Here is a 21,642-nt window from a genome sequence, read left to right as displayed (position 1 = left end):
CACAACTGCCTCTGCAATAGGTCCTGAGATGGGTGACCCCATGGGTGTGCCATTGATCTGTTAGCATACTTGACCATTAAAGACAAAGTGTGAGGTGAGGCACAAGTCTAGTCGTCTGAGTATATTGTCATTGCTGATGGAGCTGCTGGTCTGCATTCCTGCTGCCCCTAGTAATGTGGCCACCGTTTCTTTGGCTAGTAGAACGTCGATTGATGTGAATAATGCTGTGTTTTTAAACACTTAAACACTTCATCTTTAATGATCAAGTATACTAACAGATCCATGTCACACCCATGGGGTCACCCATTCAGGACTCATTGCAGAGGCAGTTGTGCAAAGACTAGAATACACCACCCACCCCCACATTCAACCTTAAGCTGTGGATGCAGTACCCGGACAACACATTTGTCATTATTAAATGTAAACCACAAGGGACCTACCACCTCATCAACAATGTATTCGCTGGGATTAATTTCACGAGAGAAGAAGAAAACAACAATCAGCTTCCGTTTCTGGGTATCAGAGTTTAGCGTATGACCAACGGGGAGTTCCAAACCTCGGTGTACAGGAAAGCAACCGACACTGACCAACTCAATTTCCACAGCAACCACCCCAACGTCCACAAACAAAGCTGCGTTAGGACACTATTTAAATGGGACACCACTCACTGCAACACAACCAGAACTACTCAGGAAAGAGGAAGAGAACCTATACAAAATCTTCGCTATGAACAGATATCCACCCCCCCCACCGCCCCAACTTCATCTGCAGGTGCCTATTAAACAGACAACAAGAGGACACAGTACACCCTAACACACTGGTCACACTTCCCTACATCAAGAATATATCAGAACAGACAATGATTCTCCTACAAACACGAGCAATCATGGTAGTATACAAACCCACGGCCATGGTACGACAAACACATTTGGATTAAAGACCCCATACTCACAACATGGAGAACCAACGTGGTTTATAAAATACGATACAATGACTACCACAAACATTACTTCAGACAGACAGGAAGGAAACTAGCCATCAGAATACGTGAACATTCAGTAGCAGTAAAAGACACAATGATTTTTCCCTAATATTAGTGCACTTGGACAATGAAGGCCATCAGTTTAACTGGGACAACGTAACAATAGTAACCCAAGCCAAAGGTGGACATGCACGGGAATTCCAAAAGGCATGGCTCTCAACCCATAAGCCAAACAAACATAGAATTGAACCCCACATACAAATCCACACAAAACAAAATCGGAAATGACAGTGCTCACCGTAACGGACCGGACAGTATAAATTCCAAGCGGAGTAGAACAACATCGCTTCATCGGAGGCCTCACTGATGATGTCACATGGCTTGGTGACAAAGCGAATACAAGCCAGCTTGGCGAGCAAGCCAACAACCTCACTCTTAATTGCAACACATTTTTCAAGAAACAAAAGTGTGGCTATTTTTGCAGCTGTTTAAGTTTAAAATTTAAAGGAATTTCAGATTTGCCACCACACTAGTTCTTACACTTGACGTATCTAGACTAAGTTCCCAATCGATTTGAATTGGCGATGTTCACTGATGACTGCACACTGTTCATGACTCAAATACTGTAGCAGTCCAAGCCATTGTGCAGCAAGACCTGAATTTCTTTCAGACTTGGACTGAGGTGTGGAAAGAATGTTACCTGCCATTTAAACGCCAGGCAATGACCATCTCCGACAAGACAGAATTGAATCATCTTCACCTTGACATTCAACGATGTTATTCTCAGTGAATCACCTACTATCAACATACTGGGAGCTACCATTTCCCAGAAACTGAACAAGACCAGCCAATTAAATCTGGGCTACGAGAGCAGGTCGGAGACTTGGGGGAATCCTGTGGTGAGTAACTCCTCATGATACCCCAAAGCCTGTTCACCATCTACAAAGCTCAAGTCAGGAATGCGATAGAATATTCTCCACTTGCCTGGTTGAGTGTGCAACTCCAACAACACTGACATGCAATTTTGGATGGGCAATAATGTTGATGTAATTGGTGACAGCCCCATGTCATAAAGTAAGGGATAACAAAGTGTGGAGCTGGATGAAGACAGCAGCATCTTAGGAGCACAAAAGCTGACATTTTGGGCCTCGGCCCTTCATCAGAAAAAGTTGCTGCTCGGCCTGCTGTGTTCATCCAGCTCCACACTTTGTTAGCTTTTGTGCTCCCAAGATGTTGCTTGGCCTGCTGTGTTCATCCATGTCCACACTTTGTTATCTTGGAATCTCCGGCTTCTGCAGTTCCCATTATCCCATCTCATAAAATGATTTTCTTTTAATATGTTAGGATAGCACAGGAGAAGGTTTAGCTATGGCCAGATCCATTAGTGAATAGCCTGTAGAAATGTGGACAATGAAAATGAGAAGTTATTGCTGGGAGAACCGTGTCCCAGCAGGATTGGGTGAAATTTGATACCAAATCAACTTCAATGTCAAAAGTAACCTGTAGTTATGTGGTTTCACGTGAAATGAAAAGCGGTGTTAAATCATCGCCTCATTCCAGATGAGCACCAAAGCAATGCTGATTTTCCATGATTACAATGTTCTTGCTGTATCAATCTAACAGGAAACCTTTTTGTATGAATTATTTGAGAAATAACAAGCACTGCTATTATCTCACTGAGGTTTGAAGTACAAAGAGCCCAATTTGAATCATAAACAAAGTCATTCACCTGTGGTTCAAATTGTGCTACTGTTTGCTCTACAATTTCAAAAAAAAGGAACTATTATAATCCATTATTACATTTTACAGTAGTTTGCTACATTTCCTTACAATAAAATGTTCAGGTTTTAACACCTACAAGGACCGAGATGATTACGCAGGGATGGGAACGGAGCCATGGGGGGTGGGGCGCGGAGGCAGTGAGCAATAATCCTGGAACACCATGGAAAAGACTGTTGTTGGGGACTTTTTTAAATATTACAGAATGGAGCTACATAAAAACAAGATTTTGCAATGCCATCAAAATGACAGCATCTGTAGTTAAACCATTGCAGTGATTTTGCACAAATCTCAGTTTGTTTCAGGAAAGGGAGGAAGAGCATTGGGATACAACAAGCTGAATTCAGTGGAGTCTACCAGAGCAGGAACAATTGCACAGGGTGGGTGTGTGAGTGCAGTGGGCGTGGGATAGCAGAAGACTAGATGGGAGCTACTATCTTCCATTCCTGGCATTGGCCAAACACCCCAGTAGTCTCACCACTTGCAGTGTTTGGCTAACATGAGGAATGGGGTGCAAGGACTCCCATCTGGGTCTCTGCTATTCCCCCCACCCCATCATTCCTGCTGTGGTGGGCGGGAAGGCTGGATGCAGTAATCACGGCTGTTGAGCCTGGGTCAGTCTCAGTAATAAACCTCAAGGCCAATAATCCCTGAGCCCAGCAGAATATAACGATGAATGAAGAATTTAATGGGATCCTTGGTGAAAGCCCTGAACGGCCACCAGTAACAACTGTTCATAAGAGAGGCCCGGGAGTTGGCCTGTTACATGCCTGAGTGCAAGTTTGAATAAAAATTGATTCTGTTAATTTTTGTATAAGTGAGTGAAGTGTGTATAATGAGGAGGAGATGGAAGGAATTAGAATCACACTCACTGTAGCTCTGAATCAGTTACAGGAAGACACCCAAGATGATAAAATGTGAGGCTGGATGAACACAGCAGGCCAAGCAGCATCTCGGGAGCACAAAAGCTGACGTTTCGGGCCTAGACTCTTCATCAGAGAGGGGGATGGGGAGAGGAACTGGAATAAATAGGGAGAGAGGGGGAGGAGGACCGAAGATGGAGAGAAAAGAAGATAGGTGGAGAGAGTATAGGTGGGGAGGTAGGGAGGGGATAGGTCAGTCCAGGGAAGACGGACAGGTCAAGGTGGTGGGATGAGGTTAGTAGGTAGATGGGGGTGCGGCTCAGGGTGGGAGGAAGGGATGGGTGAGAGGAAGAACCGGTTAGGGAGGCAGAGACAGGTTGGACTGGTTTTGGGATGCAGTGGGTGGGGGGGGGGGGGGGGGGGGGAAGAGCTGGGCTGGTTGTGTGGTGCAGAGGGGGGAGGGGACGAACTGGGCTGGTTTAGGGATGCAATAGGGGAAGGGGAGATTTTGAAACTGGTGAAGTCCACATTGATACCATTAGGCTGCAGGGTTCCCAGGCGGAATATGAGTTGCTGTTCCTGCAACCTTCGGGTGGCATCATTGTGGCACTGCAGGAGACCCATGATGGCCATGTCATCTAGAGAATGGGAGGGGGAGTGGAAATGGTTTGCGACTGGGAGATGCAGTTGTTTGTTGCGAACTGAGCGGAGGTGTTCTGCAAAGCGGTCTCCAAGCCTCCGCTTGGTTTCCCCAATGTAGAGGAAGCCACACCGGGTACAGTGGATGCAGTATACCACATTGGCAGATGTGCAGGTGAACCTCTGCTTAATGTGGAATGTCATCTTGGGGCCTGGGATAGGGGTGAGGGAGGTGGTGTGGGGCCAAGTGTAGCATTTCCTGCGGTTGCAGGGGAAGGTGCCGGGTGTGGTGGGGTTGGAGAGCAGTGTGGAGCCAACAAGAGAGTCACGGAGAGAGTAGTCTCTCCGGAAAGCAGACAGGGGTGGGGATGGAAAAATGTCTTGGGTGGTGGGGTCGGATTGTAAATGGCGGAAGTGTCGGAGGATGATGCGTTGTTTCCGGAGGTTGGTAGGGTGGTGTGTGAGAACGAGGGGGTCCTCTTTGGGCGGTTGTGGCGGGGGCGGGGTGTGAGGGATGTGTTGCAGGAAATACGGGAGACGCGGTCAAGGGCGTTCTCGATCACTGTGGGGGGAAAGTTGCGGTCCTTGAAGAACATGGACATCTGGGATGTGCGGGAGTGGAATGTCATATCGTGGGAGCAGATGCGACGGAGGCGGAGGAATTGGGAATAAGGGATGGAATTTTTGCAGGAGGGTGGCTGGGAGGAGGTGTATCCTAGGTAGCTGTGGGAGTCGGTGGGCTTGAAGTGGACATCAGTTACAAGCTGGTTGCCTGAGATGGAGACTGAGAGGTCCAGGAAGGTGAGGGATGTGCTGGAGATGGCCCAGGTGAACTGAAGGTTGGGGTGGACGGTGTTGGTGAAGAGGATGAACTGTTCGAGCTCCTCTGGGGAGCAAGAGGCGGCGCCGATACAGTCATCAATGTACCGGAGGAAGAGGTGGGGTTTGGGGCCTGTGTAGGTGCGGAAGAGGGACTGTTCCACGGAGCCTACTCCTCCTCCCTCACCCCTATCCCAGGCCCCAAGATGACATTCCACATTAAGCAGAGGTTCACCTGCACATCTGCCAATGTGGTATACTGCATCCACTGTATCCGGTGTGGCTTCCTCTACATTGGGGAAACCAAGCGGAGGCTTGGAGACCGCTTTGCAGAACACCTCCGCTCAGTTTGCAACAAACATCTGCACCTCCCAGTCGCAAACCATTTCCACTCCCCCTCCCATTCTCTAGATGACATGTCCATCATGGGCCTCCTGCAGTGCCACAATGATGCCACCCGAAGGTTGCAGGAACAGCAACTCATATTCCGCCTGGGAACCCTGCAGCCTAATGGTATCAATGTGGACTTCACCAGTTTCAAAATCTCCCCTTCCCCTACAGCATCCCTAAACCAGCCCAGTTCGTCCCCTCCCCCCACTGCACCACACAACCAGCCCAGCTCTTCCCCCCAACCCACTGCATCCCAAAACCAGTCCAACCTGTCTCTGCCTCCCTAACTGGTTCTTCCTCTCACCCATCCCTTCCTCCCACCCCAAGCCGCACCTCAATCTCCTACTTACTAACCTCATCCCACCTCCTTGACCTGTCCATCTTCCCTGGACTGACCTATCCCCTCCCTACCTCCCCACCTATACTCTCTCCACCTATCTTCTTTTCTCTCCATCTTCGGTCCGCGTCCCCCTCTCTCCCTATTTATTCCAGTTCCCTCTCCCCATCCCCCTCTCTGATGAAGGGTCTAGGCCCGAAACGTCAGCTTTTGTGCTCCTGAGGTGCTGCTTGGCCTGCTGTGTTCATCCAGCCTCACATTTTATCATCTTGGAATTCTCCAGCATCTGCAGTTCCCTTTATCACAGGAAGACACCTTTGTTTTATTATTTTTCTCCATAGCAACAGCACAGGAGATTAATTAATATAAAAGTACAATTTGTTCTTATACTGAAAAACATATTTCACATTTTAATTGTTTCTTCCCATTCGTTTCTGATATATGCTATTCCCCTCATTACCAGTAAAACAACACCCATTGAATCAACACATTCAAATGACATACTGTCAGTCAGTCAGTACAACATACTTCCCACTTTCACAAAAAGGACTGACTAGCCCATTTGGTATTCTGTGCCATCCATAAGAACAAGAAGCGATCATATAGAAAGATAGAATATTCTTATAAAAAGGATAGAGAAGATGCAGGATGGATGGTTTTACTGGCTGAGGGTCTTGAAGCAGGGACTAAAGAATCAGAGTCAGGGGTAAGCCATTTGGGACTGAGATGAGGATGGACCTGTTCGCTCAGAGGATGGTGAATCATTGGGATTCACTGCCCGAGCAGGGTCTGAAAGGTCACTTTTTCACTAAGTTCGAGACAAAAATTGGTAAGATTCCTGTAACGACATGGAGAGATATGGAAATAGTGCAGGGAAACCGGGTAGTGCATGACTGGTAAATAATTAGGCACCGTCTAGAATGGGGGCATAGATCAAACCTGGCATCCAAAATCTTGAGATCAATAGCTCACTTCCATTCCACATCTCAAGGGTGTAATACATTAATGTGAGATTGTCAATTAGACTTAAAAAGTCATTCCAATTTACAGCTGTAGATTCCTTCGGGAAATCATTACACACAGGCAGGTGAAGGCTCAGAAGTTACTTCTTCCATAACTGATCTTAAACTTTATAAAGATGCCATCTGTCAGACAGAAATCTTGTTTGGGGCCTCCTGGCTGTGCTTTATAAAGCAACACCAAAAAAGAAGCTGCTGTCTGAATAAATCTCTAATTACTTTGCCAGTCTACCTCATTACCCAATTCTTCCAATCCAATGTTTTTCTTGATGAGTTCGAGTTTGATTTATTGTTGTCACATGTACTGAGACACAGTGAAAAGTGTTGTTTGTGCGCTATGTAGGCAGATCATATTATACAAAGTGCATGAGGGTAGCAGAACAAGAGTGCAGAACACAGTGTTACAGCCACAGGGAAGGTGCAAAGACACAGATCACAATTTACATTTAAGAAGACGATTCAAAAGTCTGGTAGCAGTGGGGAAGAAGCTATTCTTGAAACTCTTTGTACATTCATTTAAACTTTTATATCTTCTGCCCAATGGTAGATGGTGGAAGAGAGTATTACCAGAGTGGGACAGGTCTTTAATTAGTACAAAACCAGAAGCTATTGGAAAAGATCAGCAGGTCTGGCAGCATCTGCGAAGAAACAAAGAGTTTCTTTGAAACAAAATAAACAGAACGTTCTGAGGATGGGTCACTGCCCATGAAATGTTACCTCTGATTTTCTCTTTGCAGATGCTTCCAGGCCTGCTGAGCTTTTCCAGCAACTTCTGGCTTTGTTCCTAATTTACAGCACCTGCAGTTCTTTTGGAGTCTTTAATTATGTTGTTTGCTTTCCCTAGGCAGAAGGAAGTATAATGGATGGAAGGCTGGTTTGTATGATGAACTGGGCTGTGATCACATCATCTCTATAGTTGCGTGTCTTGAGAGCAGCAAGTGCCTTACTATGACAAGTGTATTCTTTTCATAATCCACGTAATTTCAGATATCATTTACACTGGACAACTGCAGAACTGGGATAACAGCAAGATTTTGATACTGAGGTATTCAGTTAAGGGCGTTTTTATTGGTTCCCATTGTATTTCAGCCAATGCCAGCATTTGTTGCATATCGCTAACTACTTTTCACAAAGCGGTATCTTGAGCCGCTGCAGTTCGTTTAGAGTAGGAACAACCATGCTCCTGTTGCAGGTGTCCCAGGATTTTGATCCAGAGACAGTGAAAGAATTGCAGTACGTTTTCAACCTCGAATGATGTGTGGCTCTGAAGGGAACTTGCAGGTAGTGGTGCTCCCGTACACTTGTCCTTCAGTCAATGGTTTGGAAGGCGCTGTTGAAGGAGGGGTGGAGTTCAACCCGCAGCTACCACCACGTGGTAGTGGTGGTGGATGGGGCATGGGAGCAATGATTGCACTGCCTTGTTGATTGGCGTTGGAGTTGCACTCATCCAGGAAAATGAGGAGTTTCCATTGCCCTCTTGACTTGTGCATGTATTTCCCAATAAATAAGCGGTTATGAATAGTGATTTTAAAATCACAAAAAGCATGACAATTGTCAGTAACTAACTAACGGTCAAGCATATTATTTTATTGTTTCCAACTCCATTAGAGCCAGTCAATTTATATAGCATTTTTCATGATCTTAAGATAACAGCCAATGAAGTACTTCTGAAACGTCATAGTCATAACGATGGGAAACTGTGCCCAAGTATGTCTGCATTCCAGAGATCGGGAAGGTTATGCCCATATGTTGTTTCTCAAGAGAACCTTCTACTTCTACAAATTTAGAAAACACAACTCAGGATGATTTGTGCACAATTGGTAAGGAGAATGCACCCCAGCCCTAGTTATAGAGCCGACCAGCTTCAATCTTTACCCTCCCTGTCTGACCAGACAGCAGTTACATTCATCTGAATGGAAACAGGTATTTTTCTTCAAACATTTTAAAACAGGGACCAATAAAATCATCAGGCTTGTTGAACTTTGACTGGAGCAATCTCTGCAGCTCTCTTATCCAGTCTTGACAGGTCAGAAGAACATCTGAAGCAGGGATAGTCATTTCAGTGGCACTCCTCCATGTCCTGGAAGTTGTAAGGTTTTCCTACCTTGGCCTGTCCATGTGCCTATCACTACCTTGAACTGCCTGAGGATCTCTAGTCTCCATACTTAGTTCCAACAGCCGACCAAGGGCAGAGTTGTATGTTGTGTGTCTTGGAGCTAAATAGCAACCACACTCATTTCCTTGTAACACTTCTTACAGCTTTGTTTATTTTTTACCCCGAGTTCACACCCAGCCCCAACAAATTAAATATAGTGAACATCAATAGGAAGCAGACTCGCATAACTAAATACAGAATAACTGATCTCCACAGGCATTATAGGATTTCCAAGGTTGGCAGGAATTTGCAAATGTTAAAAATCACTTCATTCTGCTGGTGGTCAAACATAAGCTGAACAGTACCAGTGTGTACCTGGTGAAAACCATATGTCGCATTGCTTTTTAATGTTGTAAATATGGCATTGGAAGGAAACAGTTAGGGAAAGAGAGTACATTAAGCAGCATAAAAGTACCAAATGGTTGCAACTTGCATAATCAGAACGAATAAACAAATTGCATGTTGCAGACTTTGATCTGTTCTTTATTGGTCAGTGTAGATGGTGGAATAAACTCGGGACAAACTTTATTTTGAAGACTTCTCGTGATACAACAGGGTTTAACAGAGAATTATTGAGGAGATCGCATTATTCTGAGCGGAGGGGCAAGGGAAGATTTTGCCTGTGGACTATGCACAGTGAAACTGTAAAGATACAAAATTGATTTTATTACCTGTTAATGAAATAAGCGAATAGGATATGCATTTCTTCTTAGATTTGTAAAACAAAAATATTTACTTCAATACATGAACACTATCAAAATTAACGTGCCTCTAATAAAACTATGTTCAGGAGAACTTATTTTTGTCCAATAAATTCTCATGGACTTGTGCCTTAGTTTATTTATTGTCATTAGTTATGTGCTGGTTTTCTATGCTGCATTGAAAAGGCTGTTAAGTGCTTCTGGTCATTAAGAAGCTGGGAGTGAGCCTGCAATAAATGTTCGAAAGTTAGGTTTAGGTTTAGGTTTTATTGTCACGTGTGCTGAAGTACAGAGGTACATGTGACTCCCCAAGCAGGGGTTCTACTCCCAGCTCTGAAATGGCTGGTGAGCCTCAGGTAGACAAAGGAAGCGCTTCAAGGTCTCCCTGGTGAAGTGCAGCATTCTCACGGACACCTGGGAAATTACTGGCCCAAGACCGTGCAAACTGGAGGAGGAGCATTAGGGAAGGCATCAAGCACCTTTAGACTTGCTTTCAGGGCAAAAAATACAAGCGAGGTGAAAACAGCTAAACATAGAGACATAGAAGATAGGAGCAGAATGAAGCCATTCAGCCCTTTGAGCCTGTTCCACCATTCTTCACGATCATGACTGATTGTCCAACTCAACAGCGTAATCCTGCTTTCTCCCCATAGCCTTCGATACGACTCACCCCAAGCGGTAAATCTAGTCACCTCTTGAATATATTCAATGTTTTTGCATCAACTACTTCCTGTGCTAATGAATTCTACAGGCTCACCACTCTTTGGCTGAAGAAATGTCTCCTCGTCTCCACCTTAAACGGTCTACCCCGAATCCTTATACTGTGACCCTGGGTTCTGTACACACCCACCATCGAGAACATCCTCCCTGCATCTACCCTGTCCGAATTTTATAAGTCTCAACGGGATCCCTCCCCATTTGTCTGAGAGCATGGCCACACCAATGCCCCACCCACCCCTTCCCGTGACCCCCATCTGAACCAAATGTAACAGAACCTGTGCTAGCTGTAAATTAGTCTAAATAGCCACCTATGGGGTCACCCGGAGAGTGGGAAAGAGTCATCCTCATCTGCGAGGGACTGCCAAGGATGACAATACAGCGAAGAGTGTACAATGTCGCCATTCCTGGTGTCACTATGATACCTAGGTACAAAAACAGCAAAGTGTGGTAGAGCTCCTTCAAATAATTATTATGTACATTTTCAAGGCTTCCAGTAGCAAAGGGTGATGTGCTGGTAAAGAAATCCTATGAGGATTACCATGTTTTGATTTCTGTCCTTATACACAGTATGTTTTCAAAGCAACTGTGGCCAACAGTTGGAAAAACTGCTGTTGTCCCTGATTTAATCAGGACTGCTGCAACATAATTCAAGTCAGCTCTCTATGTGGACAAGACTGAAATGAGTTGTTTCCCTAGAAACAATGCAGGCGCTTCCTTTTTAAAATCTCAGTTCTCACAATAGCACCAGATGGCTTTCAGACAAACAGGTTTTGTCAGGATTCTTCTGCTGTGTGAAGCAAGTGGTCGCTCACGCTCACCCTTCAAATGTCTTCCACATAACAGGGATGGACTTCATAGTTGAGGCACCAAACGCCAGAAATGGCCCCTCTTACATTACTCAGCTGTTAGTGGTAAATACTCAACCTGCCAGCAATATTCTGCACTCTCTGATATTGTCTATATAACCTAGTCTCTCAAAATACAAGACTGAAAAAGGTGCTTAAAATAGACAATATGATTTAAAGTTCATTGGAAATAGTGGGTGTGCAGGATACTGAAATCCACATAAAATATATTTTGGGAGAGACAAAAGGACAAAGAGTTGCTGGGCCATTACTGTGTTTCTCATAAATTCACTTTCACAGATGGCATCGACTCTAATGCAACTAACTAATTTCTCCACAGCTTCTCACGTTAATAATGACTGTTGGTACTATGCACAAAAACTTGATTAGATTTCATTAAATAGTGAGCAAAATTCTATGAACCCATGCACACGGGACACACAGATGAACAACTGCTTATTTTTGAAAAAATAACTATTTTACTAATCAACATGATCAAAGATGTTATTATAGACCTCTGAAAAAGGTCTACTACTGAGCCACAAGACAGCACTTCTAACAATTGCTCTTTACACACTGCTATATCAGCAATTGGCTGTGAATTGCATGGGATCTGCTGGAGGCTTGATCAGGCATTTCTAAAGAGGAAGACCTTACCAACTGATTGATTGAATATAATCAGATACACACAATCAAGTGCAGCACGTCTGAAGTCTACACCACAGACGTGAAGGTCATGCAGCCCAGTGGTAGTATTTCCACCTCGAAGCCAGAAAGCCTGAACGGGGGTCAGGGGGGGCTCCAAAATATTCACCTCATATCCTTCAGGTTCCTGAAGAATCAAATATACTCTCACATACAGTTTAATATTCGCAAAATCTCTCAAAGGTGCCTGAGTTTGGTTCCTTCATTTTAAGGCTTTAACCCGTATAAGCCACAGGCAAATCACAGACATTACACAGGTCCAACAGCTAACACCATTTACTCATGCTGAAGTACAGCAATTTGACACATTCAAACATTATGAACACCAGTACTCTAAGCCGATAAGTACTATCTTAACTTGAATATCATCATTTGGCTACGCACACAAGACTGCCAAAACATAAAATCTCACATGAAATATTGCAGAGACATTTTCCAACTTTTTAAACAAAAAACATGTCAATAATTTCAAAAGAAAGCAACAGATTTGAGCATATCGCATTCTAACTGCAGCCCTCCTAACTCAGGTTAACTTGATCCTCATAAGTAAGCCATTTCTGTCACAATATCCCACTTGCGTAAAAATGTTCAATTACATTACAAGTTTAATTATATCAAAAATAAGCTAATTATACACGAGTGAGTTGGTGCACTGCTGCCTTACCAGCCCTTCAGCTAAATGGAAAAACTCAAGTTTAGATCCCAAAGATAGCAAGAACTGCCGATGCTGAAGTCAGAGATGACACAGTGTGGAGCTGCAGGAACACAGCAGGCCAGGCAGCATCAGAGGAGCAGGAAAGTTGGTATTTCAGGTCAGGACCCCTCTTCAGAAATGGGGCAAGCATAAGAGAGCTCTGAAATAGAGAGAGAGGAGAGGTGGGGCTGGGCAAGGCAGTTGGGATGGCGATAAGTGAGTGCAGGTAGGAAGTAGTGGGGATTGGTCAGCGAGGTGGGAGGACTGGATAGGTGGGAGAGAAGATGGACAGGTTGTGTCAGGTCAAGGAGGAGGGAATGAGAGGGAGGGTTGGACAAGGGATGAGGTCGGGGCGTGGTGAGATTTTAAAAATGGTGAATTCCACATTCAGGTCATTGGGCTATAAGGTCCTGAGGCAGAATGAGGTGCTGCTCGCTTAGTTTGTGAGAGGCTCAGGATCAGCATTACCCAGGGAGTGGGAGGGCAAGTTAAAATGGTTGGTGACCGCAAGGTGTTGTTGTTTGCCACGTAGAGAGCGCAATTGCTCTACAAAACTGCCTGAGTCTCTGCTTGGTCTGCCCGGTGCAGAGGAGGCCACGTGGGGAGCAGTGGATACAGAGACCACATTGATGGATGTGCAGGTGAACCCCTATCTAATGTGGAAGGTTTGTTTTGGGCCTTGACTGGAGACGAGGGGGGACATGTAGGGGCAGGTGTGCTACCTCCTGCGGTTGCAGGGAAAGGTACCGAGGGTAGTGGGATCAGTGGGGAGTGTGGAGTGGACAAGGGAGTCGTGGAGAGCGCGGTCCCTCAGATCCCAACAGGTTCTCAGAGGGAAATTGCTGATGGAGAGCCCCAGGATGAGTTGTGTTACTGGGGTTTGGGGCTGGGAGAGAAGTGAGTGTGGAATTATTGTATTCACAACTGTAGTTCAGACCCACCACACCACAGGAATTGCACACAAATTGGACCTCTATAATGACAAACGTAATGGTGCTGATGCTTTAGGTTTAATCTGGTGAATAAGATGCATGTTTCTCTTGTAAAAGTCTCTGTCCAATATTTAGGCAATGAAAGGAAAGAAATAATGTTTGACCAAAAACTTTGGTGTTACATTTTAGAAAGGACTTCTATTTTGGATGTGACGTCCCACAAACAACAAGATAAAGGATGAGTTGAAATCCTTATTAGTGCTGTTACAAGATAACTGATGGCCAGGACAGCCCCCCTAATTATCCTCAAAAATAATTCCATTGCGTCTTTACCGTTCATCTCGGAGGATAGATGGAGCCTTCATTTATTGTACTTTCAAAGATGTAATTCTTCTGGTAAGATATCACTCTCAAATTGTATAATGACAGTGTAGTGCAGATACATAGGTCTCTGGAATAGGACTTGAACCCATGACCCCCCTCAGTGGCAAGGGTGCCATCACAGGGCAAGGGCTAGAATTCTGTATGTCAAACCACGTGTGCTGCATGACATCTTGTTTGATACACTGGTAGAACGATCCTGATAGCACCAGATATCAAATAGCTTGCAAGTAAATAGGCAATCATTCAAAGATCTAAATCTGCAAGGGTCTGGAATAGAAATCCAATGTCCTTTCAGATACTAACCACACACTAATTGTCAGTCTGATTAAATAACATCAGTGTCAGGGATTCCTAATTACGCTGTCAGGCTGTATGAGTGAAGATACTTGTAGGAAAGACAGTCTGCTGCTAGCTGGCTGAGATACTTAATCCAGGTTGTAGGACTGAGGTTACTTAAATTTTCCAAAAGGAATAACACAGCTTACTTTAGACTTCAAACAAAAAAGGAGCAAAGATCATGCATGCTTATTCCTAAGGATTCAATGGCAGCCACTTGGGACATCATTGATTAAGTCCAATATGTAGAGGCCCAAAAAAAATTACATGTTGAGATTGACTATACAAGACCAAAGACCGATATCCATGCAAGATTCTCATCTAGGAATTTTGCATTTTAGAAAATTCAAGAATTTTACCAATTTTCAGCAAGAAGCTTAATTTTAACCCATTGACACACCCTTGCCTCAATACAAGTCCAACAAACACAAGGGGGCTCTTTGGTGGGATGCAACCAGGATAGATATTTTCTGATCAACTTGTCCAGAGGTACTACTGTTTGATTGAGAAGATGGTGAACTGAAAAGAGAGTTAGGACCATGAAAGGATCAATAATGTTCAACACTTTCTGGAGTAAATTAGTTTTCTTTAATGACGTCCGAAGAGCCATAGGGTTTAGCTTACAACTGTATCGATGTTACTTGTAGTGTGTCAGGGAGCAGCTAATGTGGCTCAGAAATTCAGTCAAATGGAATTATTCTGAAGTGAGTTTGTGAATGATATCTTGAAGGATTGTTCTTCTTTTAGCAATAATGAACAAAAATTGTGTCACCTCTAGAATGACAACCGTTCAGACTAGAACATAAAACTCTGCTTCTACAAATTGTCTTTTAAGGCCAAAGATTTGATTTCTGCTAAATAGAAGGTTAACATCCATGAGAATCCTTTTCCTCTACAAACTATAACATTCCTGTAAACAGAGATCTAATAACAGGAGGGGCAGATTATTTGGTTGTCGGTTACCATCGAATTCTTGTTTACACCCTCTTTCCCTTTGTGATCTATCTCCATTAGTGATCAAGCCCGCGCGAGCTGCAATAGATTGCAAAGATACTTCATTACGCCGCTGTGGTGCGGAATATTTGCTTGGCATGAGTACATGTGTAATACAGGACGATAACTAAATAGCAACTAGGGAATGGCCTGCTAGTCAAACCAGGAATGCCTACAATCTGAGGAGTGAATTTTAGAAAGAAAAGAAATAGGACCATGTTTAACACTCGCAAAAACAAATCATCATTCTGTAGAGACCAAATCATTCTGATAGTTTAATCCTTTAATTACACCACTTGCAAATATGGATTTTCAGAGATACAAATAAAAATTTTAACTATGTTTACAATTACAGATCCACTGAGCACCATGTCAAATCTGAGCTTTCAATAATCTGGGCAAGGCACTAGCTTGTAAAGGAAAAAACACATAGGATTGGGGTGGGATGGTGCACGGGCATGGACGGAGAAACTGTAGAAAAGGTACAGCACAGAGGGGGGCCATTTGGGCCACCTTGTCCATGCTGATCCCATTTCCCTGCATATGGCCCATAGCCCTGCAGCTTACAGCACTTAAGGTGCAAATCCAGGAACTTTGAGTGTGCTTATGGAGTCAGCCTTCACCATCAACTCAGGCACTGAATTCTAGACACCCACCAACCTCTATGTAAAAAAGCTCTCCTCACATCCCTTCTGCCACTGAGCTTGAATCTCTGACTCCTGGTTTTTGAAGTTTCTAGCGAGAGAAACAGGTTCCTCCTGCCTTCTCTTTCTTCCCCTGTCAATTTTGTTGACTTCAAATCATGTTACCCCTCGGCCTTTTCTGTTCCAAGGAAAACGGCCTCAACCTCTCCTCATGGGTACAATTCTCCTGCCCTGGCAACAGTCTTGTAAGTCATCTAGACCTGGTTGGCAGACAGGGAACAATGAGTCATAATAAATAGACTATTTTCCAAATGGCAGCAATTGACGAGTGAGGTATGGCAGGGATCAGTGCTTGGACACAGGCTCTTCAAAATATACATTAACAATTATAATGAGAGATCTAAATATAAGTTCTCCATGTTTGTAGACAGTACAAGGCTGTGGAACGGTGAACCTCAGTGTGATTTGAACAGTTTGAGTGATTGTGTAAATGCATGGCAGATGAAGTATAATATAGATAACCAGGGATGTTATCCACTTTGGTCACAACAACAGTAAAAAGAGTGTTCTCATCTGAATCGTGAAGGATTGGGAAAAAGGGAGGTGCAGCTCGATATGGGTATCCTTGTGCTCTAGTCACTGAAAGTAAGCATCCAGGTGCAGCAGGCAGTGAGGGAGGCTAATGGCATGTTGAACTTCATAGTGAGGGGATTCATGTACATGAGCAGGGATGTCATGCTGCAACTGTACAGGGCCTTGGTGAGACCATGTCTGGAGTATCGTGTGCCGTTTTGGTCACCTTATCTGAGGAAGGATGTTCTGGCTATAGGGGGAGTGCAGGTAATGTTATCACTGGACTTTAAACCAGGGTCCCAGATAATGTTCCGAGGGATGCAGGTTCAAATCCTGGAAGATGGTAGAATTCGAATTCAATAAAAATCTGGAATTAAGAGTCTAATGAGCATTGTCAATTGTCAGGAAGCAAACCAATCTGGTTCATTAATATTCTTGAAGGAAGGAACCTGTCATCCTTAGCTGGTCTGCCTATATATGACTCCAGACTCTAAGAAATGTGGTTGATTCTTAACCTCTCTCTGGGATGGACAAATGCTAGCAGAACCAGTGAATGAAGAAAAGTAAATGGTTTATCAGACCAATTGCTGGCATTTTAGGACTGATGAATGAGAGAAACTGAATTTGCATTATATACACTGGAGTTTAGAAGAATAAAATTCTAACAGGACCAGACTGGGTGAATGCAAGAAAGATGTTGCAAAAGACAAGTAAGTCAGGGTCTTACTCTTAATGTCTGAAAGGATTTAAAAGTAGTTCATGGAGATGAAAGGGTCAAAGGATATGGGGGGAAAGGCAGGACCAGAGTGCCATGTTGTATGATCAGCCATGATCACAGTGAATCGCGAGGCAGGCTTGAAGGGCCGAATGGCCTACATTTCAAAAGCTGCAGAGAGAATTTCCACGTGAAAAGGATGAAAGGGTTGGAGGTAAGGCCACAGGACCGCGGCGCTGATTCTGTGACTCAGGTTCACCGTGAGCCGAGGTCCTCGCCAAAGATCATTGAACTCTATCTACAAGAAGAAAATGGTTTTATTTTGGGCGAATGGTTGAAAATGATACTGTTGTACTTTGGGACAGTCTTTGCCATTCTTCCATGCCATACTGCATAGCACAGGGAGGTGTATCTTGCATTTGTCCACTTGAGGCATAATATGTCAGCATTAATACATTTGTAGGAGTACTGCAACCATATTTGGCTTTATCAAAAAGTTTTCCCAACCATAAAAATGTCTTATGCAAGTACACGGATTCATTATCTGAGTGTTATCAATAATATGGTGCAGATAATTTTGACATAGTCACAGTCAATCGCACATTCTCAAGCAAATGCATATATACACACATGCATGTAGATATTTTCCAATATACAAATTTACACATTTACTTACAATGCAAACAATCTGCCCAACAGTTCAATCTCTGACCCCATAACCATACCTAGAAGAGCCAATCTCCAGCTTCGATCTGGACTACACGCCAAGGCTGTTCTTGGATGTTTTGTCGAGCCGAGCTTGATCCTGTCCAGGACAGGAGCCAAAACACACTTCACTTGCACTGTTCACAGTTCCCCAAAGGAAAACTGAGCCTGTCAGTTGTATTTCTCCAACTTATTGTCATTAGGTGACAGCCTGGTTTAGTAAGTGAACTGATACTCCCTATGTTAGCAGATCAAGCAGTCGACTGCATCAAAAGCAGGTCTCTAGACTTTTCCTTCCTGAACAGGTGTAAATCTGCTGAGTCTGCTCAAGAAGTGTTACATCAGTCCACAAATATACATTCAAAATTAGGAGGAGAAACAGGCCATTTCGCTCTTCAAGCCCACTCTGCCATTCAACAAGATCATGGTTGATCAGTTTGTTTTTGAATTCCAAATTCCTATCTATCCCAACAACCCTTTATTCCCCAAACAATAATCTGCCTTGGTCTCAAAAACATTCAATGAAATTCTTTACCGCACAACTTTCAATGTCTTCTGAAGAAGAGGGTTCTAATGTCCACAGTCTCAGGAAAAATTCACATCTGTCCTGAAAGGGTAGCCCTAATTTGAAAACAGTGGCTTGTATTTCTGCATTTATCCACTGCAATAAACATCCTTTGCATGTCCGTCTTCTCATCATTCAGGATTTTATACACTTCAATCAAATCACACCTCACTCTTCTGAGCTTTAGTCAAAACAAGCCTGGACGGTCCAAACGTCCTTCATAAGACATGCCACTTATTCCAAGTGTCTAACTAGGAAATCATCTGGGAGAACTGTCTCCAAAGCATCTACATTCTCCCTTCAATAAAGGCGATCAAAATTGTGCCCTATATTTGAGAGATGGCTCCCCCACCAAAATGCTGCATAATTGACGCACAACACCCTCACTTCTTTGTTCAATTCCCATCATAATAAATGTTAGCATCCCTAACCACCTTGATTACATGCTGCAACTGTGTACTAAGCTGATGTGACTCATACCCTCCAACACCCAGATCTCTCTGCACCTTGGAATTCCAGAGCTGTTCACTGTTTCAGCACCATTGTTCACTTTCTGGCTGAACGAAATGCATGGTGTGTTCCTTAAATTTAGAAGCACAGTGTTTCATCTGACTAGCAATTTTGAATTATGGTAGAATAGGAACAAGGGGTCCACAATTGTAGGCAAATACCCAAAAGTTGAGAAGCTATTCGGATGCAGCTGACTGAGCAATTGCAGGGACACTGTTGCAATCAGACTGTCCTGCTGTTTAGCTGATTGCATTGGTGGGAGATCAGCCATCTGCACTGGAAGCTTCATGGGGTGAATAAGCCTCTTAAAGAAGAGGTTGCATTTCTTCTCTTGGCTTCAATTAATGCTTTGGTGCTGTGGAAGGTGACTGAAATGAGGAAAAAGAAAGATTGCTGACAGGATTTCTGTTATCTTCCTGGAGGCCAACATGGTTTCTACAATGTGAAAAGGAGGTGCTCATCACTACTACTGAGAATGGCTGTGTGTAACTATCAGAGAAAAGACAGACGCAGCCTCCCATCCAACATTCAAACAAGAACTGCAGGTTTCAAAGCCTCACTGAAAAATTACAGAATCATAGAATCCTTACGGTGTGGAAGCAGGCCATTTGGCCCATCGAGTCCACACCAACCCTCCGAAGAGCATCCGACCCACCCCCACCCCCACCCCGATCCTATCCCAGTGACACTGCATTCCCCATGCTAATTCACATAGCCTGCACATCCCTGGACACGATAGACAATTTAACATGGCCAATCCATCGAAAATATTTATTTTAATTTAGTTTTATTTTCTAATTGATAATTACAGGTTCTCTTGACAACACCGAGACTTTGGGACATTTAAATGGCAGAGTGACAGAGTGTTGTTTAATTCCCTGCATGTATCTCATTCTCCAATGCTGCTGCATTTGGAGTTCATGCTACTTACTGTGACTAGACTGCAGGAGATCCAGTCGACCCCTAGCTAAATGGTGCTGTCTCCCAAAAAGGTTTAACACGCTGTGCATTTCTTCAATTGATGTTCTGCAGGGCCGTGGAAAGATTGTTTAGAAGCCTCAGAAGCTGGCAAGGAAGCCACTGGTATCTACTTGCTGAAACCTGAAAACACAAACCGCCTCATGCAGGTCTGGTGTGACCAAACGCACGATCCTGGCGGTTGGACAGTCATCCAGAGACGACAGGACGGATCAGTGAATTTCTTCCGTAACTGGGAGACCTACAAGGTGGGTGAGGCTTTCATGAAGAGCGAGTTGGCTTTAAATCAAAAAGGCGGTCCTGTGCATCTCAAAAAGGAGGTTAAAAAAGTAGGTAAGGGAAAGGAGGCACTGAGAAGTGCACTGTTAGGGGGACCTGAAGTTTGGAGGGAGGCTGCTTAGGCATAGCACCAACCTTCAGGGCCGAATGGCCTTTTCCTATTTTAAAAGGTTCTTCATAATATTAAACAAAAATTGATAAAGATCACTGAGTCTCCTTAAAAAAATTAGAATGCTGGTTATTTGTTACATTTTACATCATGAATTATCCATTGCAAATATTTATTCTCTTCTAAATAGAAAGGAAAAGGTTCTCCTAAAATGCAAGCTCAGAGGTGAGTGCTTTGAACATCTGAGCCTTCAACAGTCACCAAACTGTTTTCCATATCGCTCCATTCAAAATATCCAAAAGGAAAAGTTGCTGGAGAGATTCTAGAATGCAAGTAATAACATGCAACCAAAGGTATTGTTAAGATATTTTTATTGAAATGTTTTTACAGCCCAGACTAGAACAAGACACAAGAGAACATTTTAAAAAGGGCGTTGTATATTTGTTGAGAAAAGGAGATATGCTCAGGACTAAGGGAGAGAGCAAGGGTGTCTGTCTAATTGGACCTTCTTTCAAGAGCTGGCAGAGATGGTGAGCTGAATGGCCTCCTCCTGTGCACTTTTGATTCCATCTCCTTTTTGGAAATTCAAGTCTTTTTCTAAATTATGATGCAAAAGCTGAGTGCAGTAGAAACTCGCAGGTGACAGAAACAGAGCTAGCATTTAGCCCAATCATTTAAGTCTGATATAACTAAACTTTGTCCTCACCTGCTGAATTCCTCCTGTGGTTTCTTTTATTTTAGCATCCAGTATTTTACCTTTGTCTCATGTTTAACATAGAAATAGAATTTGGGGGATTCCGAAGCCAAACCAAACCTTAGATTTCTGATTACAGTTTTTGAAATCAACCACAACTCAAAAACTGAAAGAACTGTATTTGCTGTAAATCAGGAACAAAAATAAACCTGCTGGAAAAGCTCAGGTCTGGCAGCATCTGTGAAGGAAGAAACAGAGTTAACGTTTTGTTAACCTGTTCTGAGGAAGGGTCACTGGACCCAAAACGTTAACTTCTTTTTTTCCTTCACAGACATTCGCTTTTCCAGCAAATTTGTTTTTGTTCAAAATAGCCAACCCCCAAACTAATGGGTCACATTTAGCTATAGTTGGTTTACAGCTGCACAAAAAAGTTTTTTTTACTGCCATACACCGACCTGTGTACAGCATTAGCAGAAATAACTGTACAAACAAATAAACCATTAGTCTCGTTGCCACTCTCTAAATCTGAATCTCTCTTAAATCTCTCTAAATTCCTTACGTTAAGAATCTTTCATCT

The 21,642-nt window shown here is 43.6% G+C and overlaps 2 protein-coding genes across 10 annotated transcripts in view; one reads left to right on the top strand and one right to left on the bottom strand.

Moving 5' to 3' along the window:
- Positions 1-21,642, bottom strand: part of LOC125465342 (ras-specific guanine nucleotide-releasing factor RalGPS1-like) — a 713,999-nt gene that overhangs the window by 360,183 nt on the left and 332,174 nt on the right. The gene's annotated exons all lie outside the window — the stretch shown is intronic.
- angptl2b (angiopoietin-like 2b) overlaps positions 1-21,642 on the top strand; it is a 53,298-nt gene that overhangs the window by 27,398 nt on the left and 4,258 nt on the right. Inside the window, exon 3 of the mRNA XM_048558699.2 lies at positions 20,038-20,231. Within this exon, the coding sequence (XP_048414656.1) occupies positions 20,038-20,231 (194 nt within the window). The remainder of the gene's footprint in view (positions 1-20,037; positions 20,232-21,642) is intronic.

Source organism: Stegostoma tigrinum, chromosome 29 (assembly GCF_030684315.1).
Source record: "Stegostoma tigrinum isolate sSteTig4 chromosome 29, sSteTig4.hap1, whole genome shotgun sequence".
NCBI classification, from domain to species: Eukaryota; Metazoa; Chordata; class Chondrichthyes; order Orectolobiformes; family Stegostomatidae; genus Stegostoma; species Stegostoma tigrinum.
This window is presented reverse-complemented; position numbering and strand designations above follow the sequence as displayed.